Source organism: Lethenteron reissneri, chromosome 10 (genome assembly GCF_015708825.2).
Source record: "Lethenteron reissneri isolate LAM-NWPU_2019-01 chromosome 10, ASM1570882v1, whole genome shotgun sequence".
NCBI lineage: Eukaryota > Metazoa > Chordata > Hyperoartia > Petromyzontiformes > Petromyzontidae > Lethenteron > Lethenteron reissneri.
Genome location: NC_083788.1, coordinates 10,935,432 through 10,956,010, shown reverse-complemented (window position 1 = coordinate 10,956,010; position 20,579 = coordinate 10,935,432). Strand labels below are relative to the sequence as shown.

The 20,579-nt window shown below is 55.7% G+C and overlaps 1 protein-coding gene across 3 annotated transcripts in view; it reads right to left on the bottom strand.

Moving 5' to 3' along the window:
- GTF3C1 (general transcription factor IIIC subunit 1) overlaps positions 1-20,579 on the bottom strand; it is a 35,168-nt gene that overhangs the window by 13,094 nt on the left and 1,495 nt on the right. For 2 of the 3 annotated variants that reach the window (XM_061548844.1, XM_061548845.1), the window contains exons 2-22: positions 16,340-16,534; positions 15,725-15,901; positions 15,248-15,391; positions 14,472-14,580; positions 14,145-14,262; positions 13,630-13,788; positions 13,234-13,349; positions 11,959-12,445; positions 10,851-11,326; positions 10,168-10,289; positions 8,956-9,109; positions 7,978-8,081; positions 7,156-7,430; positions 6,641-6,826; positions 5,713-5,889; positions 4,317-4,462; positions 3,489-3,586; positions 3,053-3,149; positions 2,319-2,496; positions 2,052-2,169; positions 1,415-1,550 (exon numbers count right to left, since the gene is read on the bottom strand). In XM_061548844.1, coding sequence (XP_061404828.1) covers positions 1,415-1,550; positions 2,052-2,169; positions 2,319-2,496; positions 3,053-3,149; positions 3,489-3,586; positions 4,317-4,462; positions 5,713-5,889; positions 6,641-6,826; positions 7,156-7,430; positions 7,978-8,081; positions 8,956-9,109; positions 10,168-10,289; positions 10,851-11,326; positions 11,959-12,445; positions 13,234-13,349; positions 13,630-13,788; positions 14,145-14,262; positions 14,472-14,580; positions 15,248-15,391; positions 15,725-15,901; positions 16,340-16,534 — 3,772 coding nt within the window. The remainder of the gene's footprint in view (positions 1-1,414; positions 1,551-2,051; positions 2,170-2,318; positions 2,497-3,052; positions 3,150-3,488; positions 3,587-4,316; positions 4,463-5,712; positions 5,890-6,640; positions 6,827-7,155; positions 7,431-7,977; positions 8,082-8,955; positions 9,110-10,167; positions 10,290-10,850; positions 11,327-11,958; positions 12,446-13,233; positions 13,350-13,629; positions 13,789-14,144; positions 14,263-14,471; positions 14,581-15,247; positions 15,392-15,724; positions 15,902-16,339; positions 16,535-20,579) is intronic. The other variant, XM_061548847.1, reaches the window with a different exon arrangement.

Sequence of the window (20,579 nt, the reverse complement as noted above, 5' to 3'; positions counted from 1 at the left end):
CTGCCGACAACACCGTGCCGCACAACAACCACACGCCCTGTAGTGACACATCGGCCAACACAAAGCAGCAGCAACAACAACTCCCGCGCGGCTACCGTCAGCCGCCTACTGCGACAACCGCTACCGTCACACAGAGCTCGCTTTGAAAGTGCCGCTTGGAGCCACCTGGCCGGCGTCCTACAGGGGGCGGAAAATTTTCAGACTGGCAACGCCGCGCTCCTAACTTTAGTGCGCTCGGTCACAGCAATGAATGAGGGGTGTGTGTGTGTCTGTTGACATATGGTTGCCTGCCAAAGGTATCTGAAACGTCAATTCGGCCCTCAGTCAGTGAAAGGTTGTCCATGCCCTGCCCCATAGCGAGCGCAACGATAATACCGAGCGTTTTTATAGAGCGCCGTTCATGCAAACTGCATATCACAACACTGCACAATCCGCAAACACGGAGAATCGCATATGTATTTTAAGATGTTATCAGTGAAGTAACCGGAGCGCCCGGAGAAAATCCGTGTTCTTCCCGTGGTCGTGTGGATTTTTTTCTCCAGGTCCTCCGGTTTATCCCTCCACATTTAGAAACATGCATTAAGATTATATTGGTGCTATAAACGTCCAAATGATGGGCCACTTTGTTGAGCTTCTGAAAAATGAGTTAATACCTCAGTGGGCTTTGCCTGATAGGATCAGGATTGTTAAGTTTTATTTGTATGTGTTGAGATGATTTGTTAACCTTTCTTATACTTTGCACAACTATCATGTTTTTTGTACTGTTTGTTGTTGTAACGTTCTTACCCGCCCCCTACTGGACATCAGTTACAAAGAGCTTTATAGCTCATCGGATTCCTCCAGTATAAATAAATGTTCCGATTCTGGAACAGAAGGAGATTGGTCCACACTTGCCGAGAACCAGTTTATTCTGGCGAGCCACGGTACGGCACCCCTCCGAGATGCCCAAGGGAAGGGAATTTCGCAAATTTAATGCGGATTCACCGACTCTCGCTGCCTCCACATTGCCGGACCACAGCCCGTATATGCAGCTGCTGCCACTACCGCCCAGCCTGAGTATGTGCGTACGTTGAACTTTTCGTCACAAAAAGTGGCCAACCGTGCTAATTGGAGGTGCAGCGGGGGGGGGGGGGGGGGGGAGTACGACAAACTACAACACAATAAGCATCTGTCTAGAAATGAGTTTTCAATCGAGATGACTTAAAAGTGCACAGCTCTAGCGGGCTTCCCAATATTGGAAGGAAGAGTGTTTTCTAGACGGCCGCAGCGATGCAGGTGACCGTCAGACGACCGCGGCTTTGCGAGGGGCGCAGGAGACACGAGTGAAGGGATAACGGGGGGGAGGGGGTCAGGGCGCAAACGGCAAGGCTCAGAAGCACGAGAGCAGCTGGCGCCCCCCTCCGCTCCTACCCACCGGCTTGTCCTTTTGCAGGATGTACGACATCCAAATCCAGTTGCGCTTGAGGTGCCCGAAAAAGCACGAGTCAAGGCCGCCGGCGCCCAGGCCGTCCCCAGGAATGGTGCCGTCGTCCTGCACCTCCCTGCTGCCCCTGCACCGCACCAGGGGGCGCGTTACCGCGGCGACGTTCGCCTAAACGCGTACGCACACGCGCTGCTGCGTTATTTTCAACGACGCCACGGTTTTGTTCGCCCTGGGGTCCACCGCCGGGTGCGGTGTGTAAATATCGCCGCCGGAGAGACAAAGGTGATCCCGAGTGCCGTGCTGGCAACGCCACCCCCTCGTGTGCAATGTTGGCCTGAATAGGCGCTCGCTAACAGTACTTGCCTCTACAGTGTGATGAAGGCTATACAGGGGATCTTTGTCTTTATGCGTGCGTGCGTATGTACGTGTGTGTGTGTTGGGGGTGGGGGGGGGTGATGGCGCAGTGGTTAGCAAGCTGTGCTACAGACATGGTGACCCGAGTTGGCCACCCACCCCATCGTGTGCCATGCCCGGCCTTCATAGGTGCTTGCTAACAGCACTTGACCCAATAGTCTATCGAGGCTATTCGGGGGATATTTTTCTTAGTGTGTGTTTGCGCGCGCCCTACGAGGTGTACTCCAGCATGCTGCACTTCTTGTTGAGCAGCTTGTCGTCGTACGATCCCTGCTCCGTCTCCTCCCCGTCGGCACCGCCGCTCTTGCTCCGTTGCTGGTTGCGCACCACGCCTGCAACGCGCCGCGTTGGGGGGTGGGGGTCACAATGCGGGGTCCCGCTGTCAAGGGTCACGTCGACCGCGACGTACGTTCAACATCGCAATCTGGCAGCGTCAGCGCCGGTGGAGCACGGTGGTCTGGAGGGGGGGGGGCACGCGTACCGAGCGGCGTGTTGAGGCACACGCACTGCATGTGTAGCCAGTACTCATCCACGTTCTCCATGGCACGCAGCGAGTACGTGCGGCGCTCAAACGGCTCGGAGCTCTGCGCCAGCTTGTAGTGCGGCTCGCACGTCGTCGTGTCCACCACGGTGGCGCGCCGCTTCAGATACACGAACACCTGCGCCGACGGGAGGCGGCGGCCAGAAACACGCACACGCGCACGCACACACACACACACGCATTCTGCGTCACGGCGGGTGCACACGCCACCGTCGCAATCATCACGCGCTGCTGCGTATACTTATTTAGGTGGGAAGGAAATACAGTAAAACCTTGGATTGCGAGTAACTTGGTCTGCGAGTGTTTTGCAAGACGAGCAATTTTTTAAAATAAATATTAATTTGATAAACGAGCGAGGTCTTGCAATACCAGTAGTACGTATACGCTTTGTCTGCCGAGCGTCAACGTGATCACAACCGTTATACGAGTGCTTTGATATACGAGTGCTTTGGATTACAAACACGTTTCCGAAATGACTTATGCTCGCAATCCAAGGTTTTACTGTAACGGTGTCTAGACAATATGAAACTGGCAGGCTGGTATATGATGGGAGTCTCTGGACAGTAATAGCCTGGGAGACGGGTCTCTGATAGGGTCCGTAACAATAACACACTGGCAGACCGGTCTCGTCCGAGTTGGGGCTGGCTGTGGTCGTCACGGACGGCCGTTGATACCTGATCCTTGTCCTGGAATCTCTCGAGGGGCCCGAAATGGAGCAGGCCCATGAACCAGAGTCGCTGGAAGCATTCAAAGATCAGGAAAATATACCTCCTGGAAATAAGAACAAAAACACAAAACATTCACCACTTTAGCCAGTTTCAAAAATGAATACCATAAATTATGTGTGTGTCGTATCCGTTTCTGAAGGGAAATGGACCCTCGTGTTGGTGTTAAGGTCCCAGGGCTAGGCAACAACACAATTTGGCCAACGGCCACAATTAACTTCACGCTTGGCTTTGTTCAATGCAAGTGTCATTCCTAGCAGCCGCTCGGCTAACGAAGGCACACGGAGGAGCGGCGGAACGCGCCACAAAGCTCAGACGGGACTCGCAGGACTCAGGGGAAGGCCCCGAGGAGAGGCCCCTCCCTGGCAGCAGAGCCACTACTCACCGCTTGAACAGCAGCTGCTGCCTCATGGCGACGGGGAGGAAGCGCACCAGCGTGTGCTTCTTCACGGGGTCGTCCAGCAGCTCCTGCAGCCCGTCCACCTGCAGCGCGGCAACGACAGTGCTATAACGGCGGGCCACACCGTGGCGTCGTAACGTCGGGCCGCACCGTGGCGTCGTAACCTTCGGGCCGCACCGTGGTATCAATGAAGGGCCTCACCATGGCATCGTAATGGTGGGCTTGCTTGTGGTATCATGATGGGCCTCACCGTGGTACTATAATGATGAGATTCACCATGGTATTATAACGTTGGGCATTCACCACGGTATCGTAATGGTGGGCGAGCTTGTGGTATCATGATGGACCTCACCGTGGTACCATGACGATTGGCTTCCCCGTGGTATGATGCAATTCACCATGGAATTATGACGGTGTGTTTCACCGTGCTATCTAGATGACGGGCTTGACAGGTTATATAATGAGGGGCTTGTTACAGTTACAATGGCATTGTAATTCGTTACGAATTACACATTCACGCTTGTGATTGACTCCAGGTCTACCAACCCCACACACCCCCCCCCCCCTCCCACAAAACATCTCCTTTCAGCACCGCTAGCCACAGGTGATATTCAGGTGGGTACGAGAACAGAACCAAAATATTTATTCATCCTAGAGGAATCCGATGAGCTATCAAGCTCTTTTTCACAGTATGTCCCAGTAGGGGCGGGTCAGAACGTTGCAACAAAAACACGATAGGAGTGAAAAGTATAGGGAAGGTAGGCAAGTACGGGAAGGGGTAGGAGGCGGGGGGGTGGGGGGGGGGCGGCATACCCGGTAGCTGATGCGGATGAGCTGCACGAACACGGAGAGCGGCATGCAGAGCAGGATGTCGCTGACGAGCGCCCAGCCCTCGCCGTACTCCCCGTGGATGGGCGCCGGCGGCGTGAACCGGCGCCAGTCCTGCACCTCCATGTACACTGATCGGGGCACAACGAATCCGCGTGAGTCACTCGTAGGAGCGGAGGTCGAGGCGCAGCCTTGCAATCTCATCGCTCGTGCCACTGCTGGCGGAAGGGTCCTCCCCGCTAGGCGGAAGCTCTGGAGAGGCCGCCCACCCCCCACTGATGACGCTCGGATGAGGGAATACCCACGCTTTACACCACCGCGCGTGACCTGCCGATCGACTGTGGTGAGATGTTAACTGCCGCATCTGGTGCACAGGAGGTCGTGGGTTCAATCCCGACTCTGACGCCTGTATATTTGTGCATGTTCTCCCCGTGGTCACGTAGATTTTTCTCCGGGTCCTCCGGTTTTTCCCTCCACATTTAGAATCAACATGTGTTCAGAGTATTTGGCTGCTATAAATTTCCACGTGATAAGCCACTTCGTTGGCCAGGTCGCTTGTGAACAAAAGCTCAGTGGGCCTTACCTGGTTAAAAAAATGCTTTAGTTTATCGTGATTATACTTGCTGGCTGGCTGGATAGAGGCAAGGAGGATGTGATCAAACTTGCCTCTTGCTCTAAAGAGGCCCCTCTAGCGGAGCTCCCAGGCAAGTGTGAAAACAAACCAAGAAGAAGAAGTCAGTATCATTTTCAACTTTGGCAAATATAGCACCGCGACACCGACACGCGTTGGGCTGACTCTTCTTCAAACAACGGCACGGGATTTTTTACGTCCACTGCTAACCAGACGGGCGTGTGTTTACGGCAAATACGCCGGGAGAGTTAACCGGGCTTGCCGTCAAGGGTCGAGCCACGAAATTCTAAGAATCGGTACGAATTCACTACTGCTCCACCACTGCATGTAGTCGGTACGTTGAACTCATTTTGTGTCTTGCCGATCTTGTCAAGGAGCATAAATCATCGACCAGACTCCGGTCATCCTCGCAGCAGCGGCTTTTGGCTGGCCATCGCACGAAGACGATCACCGCATCGCGCGCTTGCGGATGCGCTTCTGCGGCCGTCTGGAACGCTCTTCCTTCCGATATTGGAAAGCCATCGGAGCTATGCACTTTTGAATCATCTAGATTGAAAACTCATTTGTTTACAACTGCTTTCCGTGTGTTAGTTTGTCATCCGTCCCCCGCACCTCCGATTAGCACGCTTGGTTCGTCGTACGGTGCAAAAGAAGTTCAACATACATACGTACAAACGTTCTAATCGGGAGGCACGTTTGCCTTTGAAGGGGGGGGGGCTTCACGCGCGAGCCGGCCGCAGACCCCCTGACCTGTTTCCTCCGCAAACAGCTGCTCCGCTTGGCTGCTCGGCGACGTGCTGCTCTGCCCCGTGCCCACGGAGGGCCGCCCTTCGCTTTGGTCTCCTTCCCACCGGGGGGCCACCTCCGAGGCCACCTCCGAGAGCGTGCCGGGGTCCTTGGAGTTCTCGGCGGCCGGTGGGCCTGCACCTTAAGTACAACCGAGCGGGGGACAGAGTTGACAAGGCCCGTCTCGCCATCGAAGCGGTGTGCCCGCAGCAGGGCGAGCGTGCAAACGAGGGCGGCCCCTTGGTTCTCAAGTTAAAAGCGGAATTATGGGAAAAACGCACATCCTAGTCGTACGAGGATAACGCTGGCAAACGCCTTTTGATAAATCGACAAGTGTTACGATGACGGGGGGGGGGGGGGGTGGTGCCGTGGTTAGCACGCTGCGCTATGAACCTGGCAACCCGAGTTCGATTCCTGGCCATGGCCAATATCAGCGGCGAGTGATATAAGAAGCGGTTCTGCCCACCGTTCATCAATCTGCAATTGCCAGTGTGAGGTAAGGTAAATAGACATGGCTTGGGGAGGGCTTTATCCTGATCTTTGGGATCTACTCAGATGGCTGGAATTTATATAAATTATGATGACGAGGACTTGAAAATTCTTCCAATTCAGCCATCCATCAATCGGTGTACCTTGGTGCTGCTCTCACGGTCAGGTCACACATTTGAGAGAGACGTTTTATCTCTGATGTTCAGTGTGCAGCTCATCGTCGTCATATAGGCAGAATCAGAATATTTAATTATACTGCAGGAATCCGATTAGCTACAAAGCTCTTTATCACCGATGTCCAGTAGGGGTGGGTCAGAACGTCACAACAACTAGCTTCAGGCGCTTAATCTTTGGGCGTAAACCAACAGTCATCTGTGTAAACACCGCGTGGGGCCCAACGTACCGTCCCCGCTGGTCTCCGCGAGCGACGACCCCTCGCCGTCGGGGGCCTCCGCCCCTCCCCGTGGCAGTGCGGCGGGCGGCTCCTGCTTGAGCTTGTGGCCGTGCACGATGTACCAGAGGAAGGTGTGCAGGATTCGCAGGCGCGGCATCTTGGGCATGAAGCCCAGCGAACGGCCCAGCCCTGGGACTGCAGGCACGAGCGCACGCGTTAACCAGCGTGGATACGCGACGGTGGGTACGCGAGGTGGGTACGTTTGTGTGCGAGCACAGGTAAGCGCGTATACGTGCGCCGGTACGCACACAGGTATACAGGTGAACGGTCGGGATGCGCGTAAACAGACGCGCGCGTAAAGCTGCAGATAAGCGCAGTGTCCAGGTACGCACGCGGCTGCACGCTGCACGCACAAAGGCACACGTGCGGCTACACACGTACATGCACGGAGGCCCGCTCACCCGCGATCGAATGGCGCACGACCCAGCGGCGAAACGCGACAAGCGACGGCACCCCTGGCCTACCGATGGGCGGCGAGTAGTCGAGCAGGGGCGTGATGCCCATCCTGATGTCGATGGTGCGCTGCAGCCCCAGCGTCCTGGTCGCCTTCTGTCCCGTCGCGGAGACGCGGCCGCCGCGCGAGTCCCCCGACGACTCGCCCGCCTCGTCGTGCGAGTCCCTCCGCTCGCCGGTCTTCTTGGTGCCGCCCGGCGACGTCTCGTCCGCCGCCGCCGCCGCCGCCGCCGCCGCCGCCGCCCCCTCCGCCTGCGCCTTGTGCGCCTGCGCCGACGCCTTGGCCCTGCCAACCGTGGATTGGCAGCCAAAAATAAAAAAAAACACTTTTGTTGGACCGTTTGCCGAACGCTTCGCCGTCGCTCGGCGGGAGGTGAACGTGGCCAATCGGTCGCTTTGACGCTCGTTGCCGAGGTTCGCAATTTTGAGCCGGGCGGCCGCCCAGGTTAATACCGCGGGTGTGCTTAACCGCAACTTCACAACGGACGCTAAAAATCCTGTAACGTTATTCGAAAGAGTCCGCCAATGTGCAAAATGACTCTGAAATTACTCAATTGGGTAAAACCGCGTAGCAACGTCGCTCCCTCCCGGCAGACTACCCCTCTGTGAAACAGTGCCTTTGCGATAGCCTTGCGCTATTGGGCATCACGTGAATATCACATTCATTAAATTATTGTTGTTAACATTAGGCTCTCTCCACTGCTTGCCGCGGGCACACGTGGGCACCAGGTTCTGAAATTATGGTGGGGGGGGTTTGGGGTGGGGTATGGAGGAGGGGTGGGGGGTGAGGTGGGGTGGGGGGGGGCTTGGGGTGGGTGGAGGGGGCCACTCACCTCTGGGAGGAATAGGAGCCGGAGATCCGGAAGCGCACCTGCTCCAGTGCGCTCTTCACCAGCGGGTCGTGGGGGCTCACGGACGGGTGAACGACCAGCTCCACCTGGTCACGCGCCACCCAACAACCGCCGAGGCTATGTACGGAGGGCGTCTGTCCGCGTGTTTTTGCTATCGGCGATAATAACGAGCGTTTGTGTATGGCATCGTCTCGCAACGCTGCACAATCCGCAAGCACCGAGGTGCCTTTATATTAAGCTCATTAGCGAGTGCATATACGTATGGGAGTAAACCCACGCTTGCGAGGGGGCAGCACTCTATCCCACCCATGCAGATTGATATTAGTTTGCACTTTGCCGTACCACTTTCCCCTCAGAATCGGAATCTTTATTTAGACCGGAGGAATTCTACCGGCAAGCCAAGTCGTGGCTCCTCCTCGACACCCACAGGAAAAGAAGTTTCACGACATTTGTGCGGCGATTCACCAACCCTCGCTGCCTCCACAGTGCCGGATCACGCGCCACATGCATAGCCACCACCAAAGATCCCCCGAATAGCTTTGACAGACTGTTTGGGCAAGTGCGGTTAGCGAGCACTCATGAAGGCCGGCAGGGCACACGACGGGGTGGGTGGCCAGCACCACGCCCGGCTGCCTTTGTCTGCCGAGTGGTGATGTCTACACACCGCACCAAGTACTCATTTGAGGTTGAGTCGACCTAGGGGAGGCCCAGGACCGGTTCAAATAATTGTCACTGTAAGTGTTCGCCGTGAGGCCACGTGCACAGCAGCCACCGCTACCACCACATGCATCATCACCGCCGTCAATGCCGTGATGGTGCGTGTGCGATGGCATTGGCGGTCATTGCACCGCAACTACCAACCCAGTCGCCTCCGTTCGATTTAGCTGATATCTGAACCGCCGGGCCTTCCACTTCCGCTCCCCACCGAAGCCTCGACAAACAAACAAAAATGGCACCCACTTTTTTGGTGATGCCATCCTGCACGACGGTGGTGCGGTAGAGGCGCAACTGCCCGTCATCCGCCAGCTTGTTGACGAGACGAACGATCGACTTGCGGCAGCAGCGGCCGCTCACGCCCTCCACGCGCTCCTCGTCCACGATCATCTTCTGCAGCCTGCGGTGCGGAGAAGCGCGTCGCAAATCAAACTGAACTATTTCAACTCAACAATTTTTTATTTTACCTACCCGAGCTGTGCAGCTCTTCTTCAGAAGCGAACTGGCCACAAATGATAGCTCATAAAAGTGGCTTATCGCGTGGACATTTATAGCAGCCAAATACTCTAAATATACGTCGATTCTAACTGTGGAGGGAAAAGCCAAAGGACCCGGTGGAAAATCCATGCGACCACGGGAAAAATATGCAAACTCCAAATATACAGCAGGCGTCAAGGTCGGGATCGAACGCACGACTTCCTGCATACCGTGGCGCCCTCATCGCGTTGCTCGCCGCCATGCGTGGCACAACGTTGCGGAAACAACCCGAAAACGCGGCCGGAGGAAGCCGTTCAGCTCAGCCAGAAAAACCCGGTTCAGCACGGTTATATGTACGCTGTCACGCTGCCGCGCTACTCCGCTACCCCGATCTTGACAGGCCAGGCGGCTCTGTGGGGGAGAGCGAGCGGCCAGCAATCGGAAAGTTTGCGAGTTCAAATCCAGATCGTGGTGTCGGTTCCTCAACAACTACCACTATGCGTGGCAAGTCAACGGCGGTTGTCCTATGGGGGAGACTCAACGCCATCGTAGGAACGTGGAATTTCCACGACCGGCTCGGGCCTGTGAGCAGGCGGTAGGCACCGCCTCAAGGCTCATTTGAGCGAGGAATTCACTTCAACTTCGAGCTCATCTTGACGCAAAAGCAACTGGGCGACAAATGCGAAAAGATGCACTGGATAAGCTGGCACAATGCGTGACAACGACCGTTTTAATCCACGTTTTTGTGTTTGTTTGCATCGTTCTACGTATGTATACGTATGGTGAACTTCATTCGTACAGTACGTAGTCAACCGTGCGTATCGGAGGCGTGGGGGGTAAGGACAACAAACTAAACACAAAAACAGTTCTCAAGAATTTAGTTTTAAATATAGATTTCAAAGTGCCATAGCTCCAACATCAGAAGAGCATTCCAGACGGCCCCTGGCGCTCCGACGCGGCGCCGGCGAACGTCACACGCACGCAAAGAGGCTCTCGATGAGGCGGTGGCTGCGCACGGCCTCGATGATCATGTTCTGTCGCTTGAGCAGGCGGTACGTCAGACGCGTCGGGCCCCGCGTTGCGCCGGGCTTGTGAGGCGCCGCCTGCTCGCGCGCGGGCACAAAGACACGGGCGGGCGGGCACGCGCACGTCAGCGAGAATTCCAGTCACCTATGGTTCTGTTGCACGCAGATCACACGCTAGCGTCACTCTTAAAGGCGATGGAGTGAACGGTTTCAAACGAGACAGAATAAAAGCAAGAAACAATACGGACGCGATCGTGAAAATGAGCCAAAAAATAAATAAGAACCGATTCATCGAGCTGCCAAGTAAATGAACTTGTCAATTGCCTATAAATTAGCAATTTCATTATTGCCTGCTACAAAAAAAACTTATGTTTGGGCGGTGGTGCAGGTGTTGAATGCACTGTGCTATAAACCTGACCCGGGTTAGATTCCCAGCCACGGCCAACAATATCGCAAACATTTTTGCCCCCGACACCGCTTCGCCCAACCTACGCTGACCGTCACGGTGAAGTATGCTCAAACAAACCCCCCTGACCTCCACGGCGTTGGGAGGCCTTCATCCGGGCAGTGGATTGAGAAAGGACTGTGCACTGACACTCGGAAAAAATTGATCAGCGACAGCGGCGCTGGCGCACCCACCGGCTCCAGCAGGAGTTCACCACCCTCCGGCTTGACCTCGGCCTCCTCGTCTACCTCCACCTTGCAGACCCCGTGCCCTTCCGGCGCCGGCCCCTCCGAGTCGGCCGGCGCTCCGGCCTGCCCCGCGGCCGCGCCCAACGGCGCCTCTCCTTCTCGCCGCGCGGCGGCCTCGCCGGCATCCAGCAATGCCACGCTCTCCCGGCACGCCACAGCTCCTCCCTCCGGCGCTGGCTCCTGCTCGTCTCCTCCTTCTCCGCGGGTCCCCGTCTCGCTCGGCGCCGACGCGGCCTCAACCTCAGTGCCGGGCCCGGCGTGTGGAGCATCGGCGGGATCCGTGGATTCCGTCGCCGGTGCCAGAACCAATTCTGCTGTTGCTGCTGCCACTGCTGTGGCCTCTTGGAGCTGCTCAGCCATGACCTTCACCTCCGACTCATCGGCGGCGGCGTGTCCGGGCTTGTCCTCTGCGGTCGTCTCATCTGCAGACACAGCAGAGTGCATTCGTTGTCATTTACACCCCAACCGATAGCGGCGTCTCCAGCAGAGTGAAAATGAAAAGTGCGCTTTCATGCGACTGCTAAGCTCGACCTCGCAGTGTCAATTCAAACCTCAAGGTAACACCGACCCTAAGCTTGACCTTATCCCTTAAGGCTCTTAACGCCGTCCCCCGTAACTCTCCAATTAGACGTTCTCCGTTATAGCCAAGTTCGTTCACCAACTCCACACCGGCATTCGCCGCTTTGACAAGAAGCACCCAGACGTCGGTAATCACGGCCAAGTCCCAAAGCCGGATTGTGGGATACTGCTGAGCATGGAGCGTGGAGGTGTTAACCCTGAAACACCCACGGAATCTAGCACGAGGATAAAGCGATGGCAGAAGGAATAAAGCGATAGCACCAGTTGCATCGATGTATAAATCTTGTCCTTTGCTCACGACTCAAAGTAGACCATGCGGGGGTCACGGGAAATACCGTGGGGCCGCCAGGCTCAGGGTGAGGTGACAAGGTGAGGTCACAGGGTGAGGTCCCAGGGTGAGGTCACAGGGTGAGGTCACAAGACTAAGGGTGAGGTCACAGGGCGAGGATGGAGCCCCGCGTCGTTCCGCACTCACCCGCCTGCGGTAGGGGGTGTTTTCTCGGGCGGCCTCTCTTCCTGCCGCTGGCCTTGGTGTTCACCTTGGCCTTCTTGTTCTTCTTCAAGGAGCTCTTCTTGTTCTTGGAGCCCTTCGGCCGGCCCCTCTTGCTGGGCAAGAGGGCGGCGGGATCCTGCGCGGTAGCGACGCCAGAAGTGGCGGCGCCGGCGGCGCTCTTCCCCGGCTGCCTCCACCTCCCGGCCGCACCCCAGTTCCAGGGGAACACGGTGTCGGGGCGCCGGGGGGCAGCACCGGCGCCGCAGCGCTTCACCCTGCCGTGCGTGCGCCCCGGCTGGGCGACGGCCCAAGCGGGGGCGGCCGGCGAGGGGCCGGCACCGCCCGGCGTGGTCAGCTCTTGGTTGCGCGCCCGCTCGCGCTCGATCTGCTGGCTGAGGACGCTGGTCTTGACGAACTGCTGCGCGATGTACTTGGTGGTGCGCTGGCGGCCCTCGTCCTCCATGATGTCCTGCGGGCGAGATCGATGGCGGTCACGACAGCAGCCGTAACAACGCGCGGGGGGAATGAACGGGAGCGATGATTGACGAACGAGAGCAGAAGTAACGATGGCGAGGGAACGGAATGAAGAGCGGCGAACTTGAACGAGGAGAAGGGACAAACAGAACGACGACGAACAACCGTCGAGAACGATGGACGCTAACCAACGGTGAGAAAGAAGAAAAGGGGAAATGAATGAGAATGACCAACGAGAGCGAGAACAACGAGAACGGGAAAACGGCACGAGGACAAGGCGTGAGTAAACGAGAGTGACAATTGTCAACGTCGAACTGCTTTTTGCGTTTAGCTTCTTCTCCTTCCCCGCGCCTCCGGTGCGAAAGAAATTCAGCGTACGTACAACGCACGATCAACCAAACGAGGGCATCCAGCGGAAGGGCGCGGGAGAAGTTCAAAGTTCATTTATTAGGTATAGCCCTGTGAGCCATTCGGCTCTTGAATCGGGTGCAACCGCAACAAACAAAAAAACATGAACAAGAAAACATCTTAAAGTGACTATGTGCAAACAGAAAATCCAAGAAAAGACTGCAAAATATTGCAGAAAAATCACCGTACACCAACCCTGTGCAAATATCCCAGTGGGATGCAAGTCAACCTACAACAATAACCACAAGACAACTTAGATTAAGGCCATCAGTCTAACTCTGTACTACAACAAACAAACATGGCCAAACCAAAAAACTGAGAAGCACGCCGAACGAACAAAATGCCGACGCACAGCCCCGCAGCGGCACAACGCACCTTGACGAGCCCCCTGCGGCACAGCGTGCGGCACAGCATGCGTCCCTCCAGCTTGCCCACGTTGAGCTCGAGGCACAGCTCCGAGTGCGAGATGCCGCCCGTCCCGTGCCTCCGCACTGCAAGAGGACGCCGCGGCACACGTGCCAGTCGCTCAGAGCAGCGTTGATCACACGCGCACATACACACACCCACGCGCGTGTCCCGCTCGCCCGCTCATTTTCTCACACCCACACATTTCACTCACCCGCTAGCTCGCTCGCTCGCTCGCACACACCTGCACACGTGTACCACTCATTCGGTCACACACACACACACCTACCTACACGTGTCACTCAACTCACACTCACTCGCACACGCCGGCACGTGCGTTGCACACGGAGTGCACAGCGGCCTCACCGAGGTCCAGGGCCTGCGTCAGCATGTCACGCTGCAGCACGAGGCCCTGCGGCCGGACGGGCCTCTGGATCGGAGTCTCCTCCTTCTCCACCTCCGCCTCCGCCTCCGCCTCTCCGAACGCACGCACCAGCTGCAGGCTCCTCACCATCACGTCGTTACCTGCGCCAGGCAAAGCAGGCAAGCAATCGGACGGGTCAGCGAGGACGGGGCCAATCCCGCTCGCCACGGCGATTCGCGCTGCGTGATCCAGGCGTGCTGCGCGAAAACACGCAATGAGAGCCCTAACAAAACCAGCAGTATTAAGTAGGTTTACATGTTGTCAACACAGGCAAGATCACAGATCCGACTGGATGGTGGGGCACATCTCATAGCTCAGCGCCGCTTACAGCTTTTTAGTCAATCGCACAGCACACCTCTGATTGGTGGGTGCTGCCCACCTCCGATTGGTCGGTAACACCGCACACTGCTGATTGGTCAGTCGCATAGCACGCTTCGGATTGGTCAGTGCCGCTCACCTCTGGTGTTCTTGCAGGGCCGCCCCTGTTGAGTCTGCTTGACCACGGACGTGATGACGATGTGCCCCAACGTCACCATGAACTGGTAGAGCTTCCGGAACGACCGGCCGTCCATGCTCTGCGCGGCAACACGGGGCGTTACAGGGACATGCGAGCAACGATGGCGCTGACCGTCTTGTCCATAGTCGGTCCCGTCATTGTCACGCTCGATGATTTCCGTCCACTCACAGCCATTGTTGAGTGAAATATATATTTAAAAAACGTTTTTGTTCGCGAACAATCACGCATTTGACGATAACCAAACCCAACGCTGGATTGTCGCCGCACCATTTCTGTGCGAAGCCTGGCGATGGAGTCCGTACGAGTGGGCCGCATCATCAGCTTGTCGGACAGCTTCTGCATGAGCACCGAGTACTTGCTGTGCCTGCAGCCAGCCCTGCAGGGAACAACGGCGCTCCGTTCAACCCGCACGCGCTGGTCGATGCAAGCGCCATCAAGCAGGCCCGCATTACGGCCGGCGGAGGGGTACGTGGTGTGGCCAGAATCAAGGACCACTCACTGCCCCCCTTCTACCTCCCCCCCCTCCTCCTCCCCCCGCTGCCTCTATCTGAAACGCAGCACTGATGTTTGTGACAGCACCAAGTGATGTTTATTTTATGCCGTCACGATCAAGGGGAGACCCTAAGAAAAAAACTGGCGCAGAAATCAACTCTGTGCATCGTAAAAGACGGGGCACAATCTGCTGGAATTGTAATGCAATGTGCTCACCAACAGCCATAACAACTCGCACGCACAGGCATGCATCAACACACACACGAAAGCACACATTCATTGAATGGTGGAATGTTACGAATGAGAACGTGAGCAAGTAGACGAGATTGTCGGCAGCGGCACCAGCAGTAGCAGCAGCAACAGTAGCTGCAGCAGTAGCAGCAATAGCAGTAGCGGTGTCTGCATAAGCAGCAGTAATAGCAGCAGTAGTTGCAGCAGCAGTAGCAGCAGTAGCTGCAGCAACAGCAGCGTCTGCAGCAACAGCAGCGTCTGCAGCAACAGCAGTAGCAGCAGCATCAGCAGCGATAGGTGCAGCAGTGGTAGGTGCGAACCTGTCGATGTGGAATCGTTTGAGCAGCAGCAGCATGGAGTGCATCTGGCTCCCGTTGGGCCGGCGCGTCACGTGCGACTGCAGCGTCACCAGCCCGAGGCGGTCGAGGAAGCCGCGGTGGTAGTGCATCTTCCTCGCGTCGATACTGCACGACCCACGGCACGCACGCGCTGGCATCACCGCGCAACGCCAAGCCAAACTCTCGCCCACCGTCATCTGATGACGTTCGCCATTATTAGATGCAATGCAAGGGGCGGTGCAGTATAAACGATTATATGTTCCAACTCCAGTCTACTTCTATAGCTGTATTTGTCAGTGAGTAAAAGAATAGATGATTGCGACACAGGTGCAGCCCACTTGTGTGCCATCACCAATATTTTACACGTGCAAACTAAGCCACAGCACCCTGTACATACTGGGCAGGGAGGCGGGCGGGTGGCCAGGGGGGGCGGGTAGGGCGGTGCAGGGGAGTACGCACTGGAAAACGTTGGTGTGGAGGTCGCTCTGTAGGGCACCCTCCCAGCGCGCTCGGCCCAGCCGCTCCAGCAAGCAGTACGAGAAGTCGGGCACGCGCAGGTCTGGGTCGCACTGCCAGCCGGCCAGCGCACGCCACCGCAGCTCCTGCGATGCCACGGCCACCAGCGTGTCGCCCCACCTGACGGACACACGCGGAGCGCGCCCAACTCGTCCTTCTCGTCACTTGTTTATGCGCCATTATCTGTTTGATCTGTGCTGATGATCGCCACGAGATGGATATCCCAGGTGGAATTTTTCAATAATTTTAATTCAAGAACTGTCATCAACAGCCATGATTAAATTACTCAATTGGGTTAAACTACATTGCAAAATTGGCTCCCTATTGGCAAACATCGCCCGTGGCCGTGCTACAAGCATGGCGCAAGCAGCACATTTGCGTCTTTTTTCCGGCGGTTATTGAGCGCGCGAGGGCCCAACGGCTCGAAACGCCAAAGCGTGGTCACCGACGGAACATCGCTATCTCCACGTACAAAAATAAAAACTTGCCAATTTGTTTACTTCCACTGCACGGCAGAGGGGAGAGTGCGCGCGCGATAAAAAAAAACGCGCGGCTCACCGCTTCTCCACCTCCTCCAGCGTGCACAGCGGCCGCAGGTCGCGGCTGCGCACGAGCTCGGTGACGCACGTGCGCTCGCCGTAGTAGCGGCACGAGCCCTGCATGCCGGCGGGGTCGTCCAGCAGCATGTGCACGGGGTAGATGTCCGGGCTGCTCTCCCACCGCCCCGACGGCGCCTCCGCCTCGTCCTTGCACCTGCGCCCGTCGGGCAGGGTTGTCGATGAATCCGGTGCGAAGGAAACGATCCGGCGCGGGGCGCGCGAAGAGGCGTGTCGTGTGGGAAAGAGACGCGCAAGTTCGGGCTTGGTTTTGCGTATCTATATATAAGTTAGTAGTTTCGCGCGTGTGCGTGTGTCACGGGAAAGCTCCTTCTTTCCCGCCTGTCGATTGGCCAAAACAAAATGTACAATCGGGGATGCTAACACAAAAATAAAATGTAGTATTTAAAACATATTTTTAAGTTTAATTTCAATTTAATGAAATTATTTCTCCGCTAAAACCCACAGAGAGAGAAACCATTATCAACCACAGGGGAGGATCGTACTCCATTATTGAACAATTTTACTCATAAAACTTAACCTTATTCCGTTTATTTCAATTATAATTTGTTAATCATTGTACAATAATAGTTGCAGTGAGTTTATAATGCCGTGTCTTGCTTAGTTTTTTTTATGTTTAAACGTATAAGCACCATGGTACATTCCAAACAACGCTAAAGCTACGGTGAGAAACGTGGTTCAAAGCAGATGCCAGTAACGTGATTTATTATTATTACAGATGTTAATTTGGCATCATTGGACTGAGGTACATCACAATCAGAATATTTATTTTTACTGCAGTCGGGGCACGGGGTAAGATCATCAAATCAACAAACAGCACAAAAACATGATGGTAGTGCAAGTAAAATGTAACAAATCACCAAACAACATCTTCAGTATATCTAAATATATATTCGTGCATGCGTATTACATTCGGGGAATGCCAGAAAGTGCCCGTTTTATACACCGCGATTGATTCGACATGTCTCCATTTTGATCATTTACTGCATCTGTACCGCGTTGTGGCGAAGGGCGCATGAGTAAATGCACTCTTGATGCATCGGCGCTTTTGTTGCACAACATTAATGGTTGACACCTCACACACTGGGATTCTTGCACACAGCGTTGTAGTACGGTGGGTTTTTTTCTGGAACATTTGCTGGTTTATCAAGGATGTTTCTGTTGCGCGTCGTTGCTTTAAGATGTTCTCTGTTCATATTTTGTTTGTTGCGGTTACACCCGACTCAAGAGCCACATGGCTCACAGGGCTACACTTCATGATGTGACTTTTCTTTCACGACAGACGCTTATCTTCTCACAATACCCTCACACTTTGCTGGATACAGCTCAGCAATAGTACATGCTCAGGGTATGTAACAACATTACACATCACGTGTGTACTATGTCTGAGCTGTACACAGTAGATAGTGTGGCGTGTAATGTTATAAACAATCTCATCCCTTGGGTCCGGGTAACGCCCCCCCCCACCCAGCGAGTAAAAATACATGAAGATTCGGACGTTAAAGGACAAGCTCGGATCTTTAATTTGGACTTTAGAAACATTTAAATAGGCAAGATTACAGCGCGTTTCCATGCTCACGCAAGTGACATTCGTATCGATCAGAAAACTAAACATTTTTTTGGATGATCCGAAACTTTATATGTAGCACGACGTTTAGACTTTTTGACGTAAAAAAATTCAGGCATCCCCAACGTAAACCCATCGTCTTGAGCTGCGTATTTATTCGGCGACTGGCGAAAGACGGGACAGATTTCCCAGGAATAGTTACCTCAGCAAGAGGACGATCCTGGGAATATCAGGAGAGTGAGCACACCGCCAGAACGTGGACAGCTCACCAGAGGCAGCCCACGTTCAGTGGCGACTCGACGACTGTACCAGAGTCCTCGTTTAGCGCGTGCTCACACAACGCGCTTTCGCTACAACGCGGTTCTTCTATTGGGGAACACTTTTCGCACGGCGCGATCAACGGCGGCGAACGACTTTCTTGAGCTTCGGCGGCCGAGCGGTACGGAAAGTTTCTGGGAATACGCACGGAATGAAACGATCACGTGGCGGCGTACCCTCGTCTCAGTTATTTGTCCCGCCATGGGATGACCGCAGGCTGACTTTATAGTGCAAACGTGACTCAAAGTTGCATCGTTTTTATTTTAATTTATGCCGCGTAGCGTACGTATGCATGTCGGGTAATTCCTCGCTGAATGCGGAACTATTCAGGAACGCATCTCCTTGCGTTAAATGAGGAATTTGGCGGACAAGCCAAGGGTTGGAAGGGTTCCCGTTTTCCTCCAGTGGCGTGGCTATCGAGGGCCCAGGTGGAACTACCCAGAGGCCCACGGGCCTGAAATGCCAAGTCGCTGGGATCTGAAGCAAGGGGTGGTGGGGACAATTAATTCCTCGCACCAATGAATTGCGCGTCACACTTGAATTGAACATCAGGTTAACGCTGCTGCTGTAATTATAACCGAGGCCAGGTCTCTTGGTTGCCGTTACGAGTGGCACGGGGAGGTTGACTTCGTGGCGTGCGATGGGAACGCGACTCTCGTGGATGCGCGTGGACAACGAGTGGCCGGAGGGGGGGTGGTGGTGGTGGTGGTCGATGCGTGCGCACTTCTCTGTTGAACTTCTTCTCCACCGTACATGTCCAACCGTGCTCGTCGGAGGAGGTGCGGTATTGGGGCCCGTGGCAGGCCACGTGGATGACGATGAGCGAGAGGGGGCTGCCAGCCACGCATCGAAAAGAGGATTGCCCATTTAACGACGACTTGTTAAAAAAAAAAACGCAAACACTTGGGTTGCGTAACGCTTTTGCCAACACGCGTTGTTGTGTCTTGTGAATTTCTTGAATCGGCAATAAAAAAAAGAACCTGGGAAAGCCGACGGGGCAGCTGTCAGGGCAAGAGGCGTTTGCGAATTGTGCCTTGATGGGCCTCTTCCTTGCGCTGGTTCGAGTCTCCCCAAGTGTTTGTGTAATTTTCGAACCAATGCGACCGGCTTCTCAACCGGAGCACATCGCGGACCAGCGTGGTGAAGTATGGTCGAATAATCGTCACGAGCGGCACGACAGCGTGTGGATGGGGGAGGGAGGCCCTCATCCGATCGGTATATTGGCAACACGCTGCGAACGCGTTACACGCACCCCGCGCCAGATCAGACGGAGAGATCAAGCCAGGACGTATTTCTCAGGCAGCCTGGGATCTATGACAACTGTCCAGTTACACTGCAAGCAAGTGTCAACACAATACCAGGGCAAGGGGTTACCCGAGCCACCCTCCAAACCCCGTCTCGGTCCCAGCTCCGGTCTCACCCCAACTCCGGTCTCACCCCAACCAAGGTCTCACCCCAACTCCGGTCTCACCCCAACTCCGGTCTCATCCCAACCCCGGTCTCACCCCAACCCCAATCTCACCCCAACCAAGGTCTCACCCCAACCACGGTCTCACCCCAACCCCAATCTCACCCCAACTCCGGTCTCATCCCAACTCCGGTCTCACCCCAACCACGGTCTCACCCCAACCCCAATCTCACCCCAACTCCGGTCTCATCCCAACTCCGGTCTCACCCCAACCACGGTCTCACCCCAACCTCGGTCTCACCCCAACTCCGGTCTCACCCCAACTCCGGTCTCACCCCAACTCCGGTCTCACCCCAACTTCGGTCTCACCCCAACTCCGGTCTCACCCCAACTCCGGTCTCACCCCAACTTCGGTCTCACCCCAACTTCGGTCTCACCCCAACTCCGGTCTCACCCCAACTCCGGTCTCACCCCAACTCCGGTCTCACCCCAACTTCGGTCTCACCCCAACTTCGGTCTCACCCCAACTCCGGTCTCATCCCAACCCCGGTCTCACCCCAACCCCAATCTCACCCCAACCAAGGTCTCACCCCAACCACGGTCTCACCCCAACCCCAATCTCACCCCAACTCCGGTCTCATCCCAACTCCGGTCTCACCCCAACCACGGTCTCACCCCAACTTCGGTCTCACCCCAACTCCGGTCTCACCCCAACTCCGGTCTCACCCCAACTTCGGTCTCACCCCAACTTCGGTCTCACCCCAACTCCGGTCTCACCCCAACTCCGGTCTCACCCCAACTTCGGTCTCATCCCAACTCCGGTCTCACCCCAACTCCGGTCTCACCCCAACTTCGGTCTCACCCCAACTTCTGTCTCACCCCAACTTC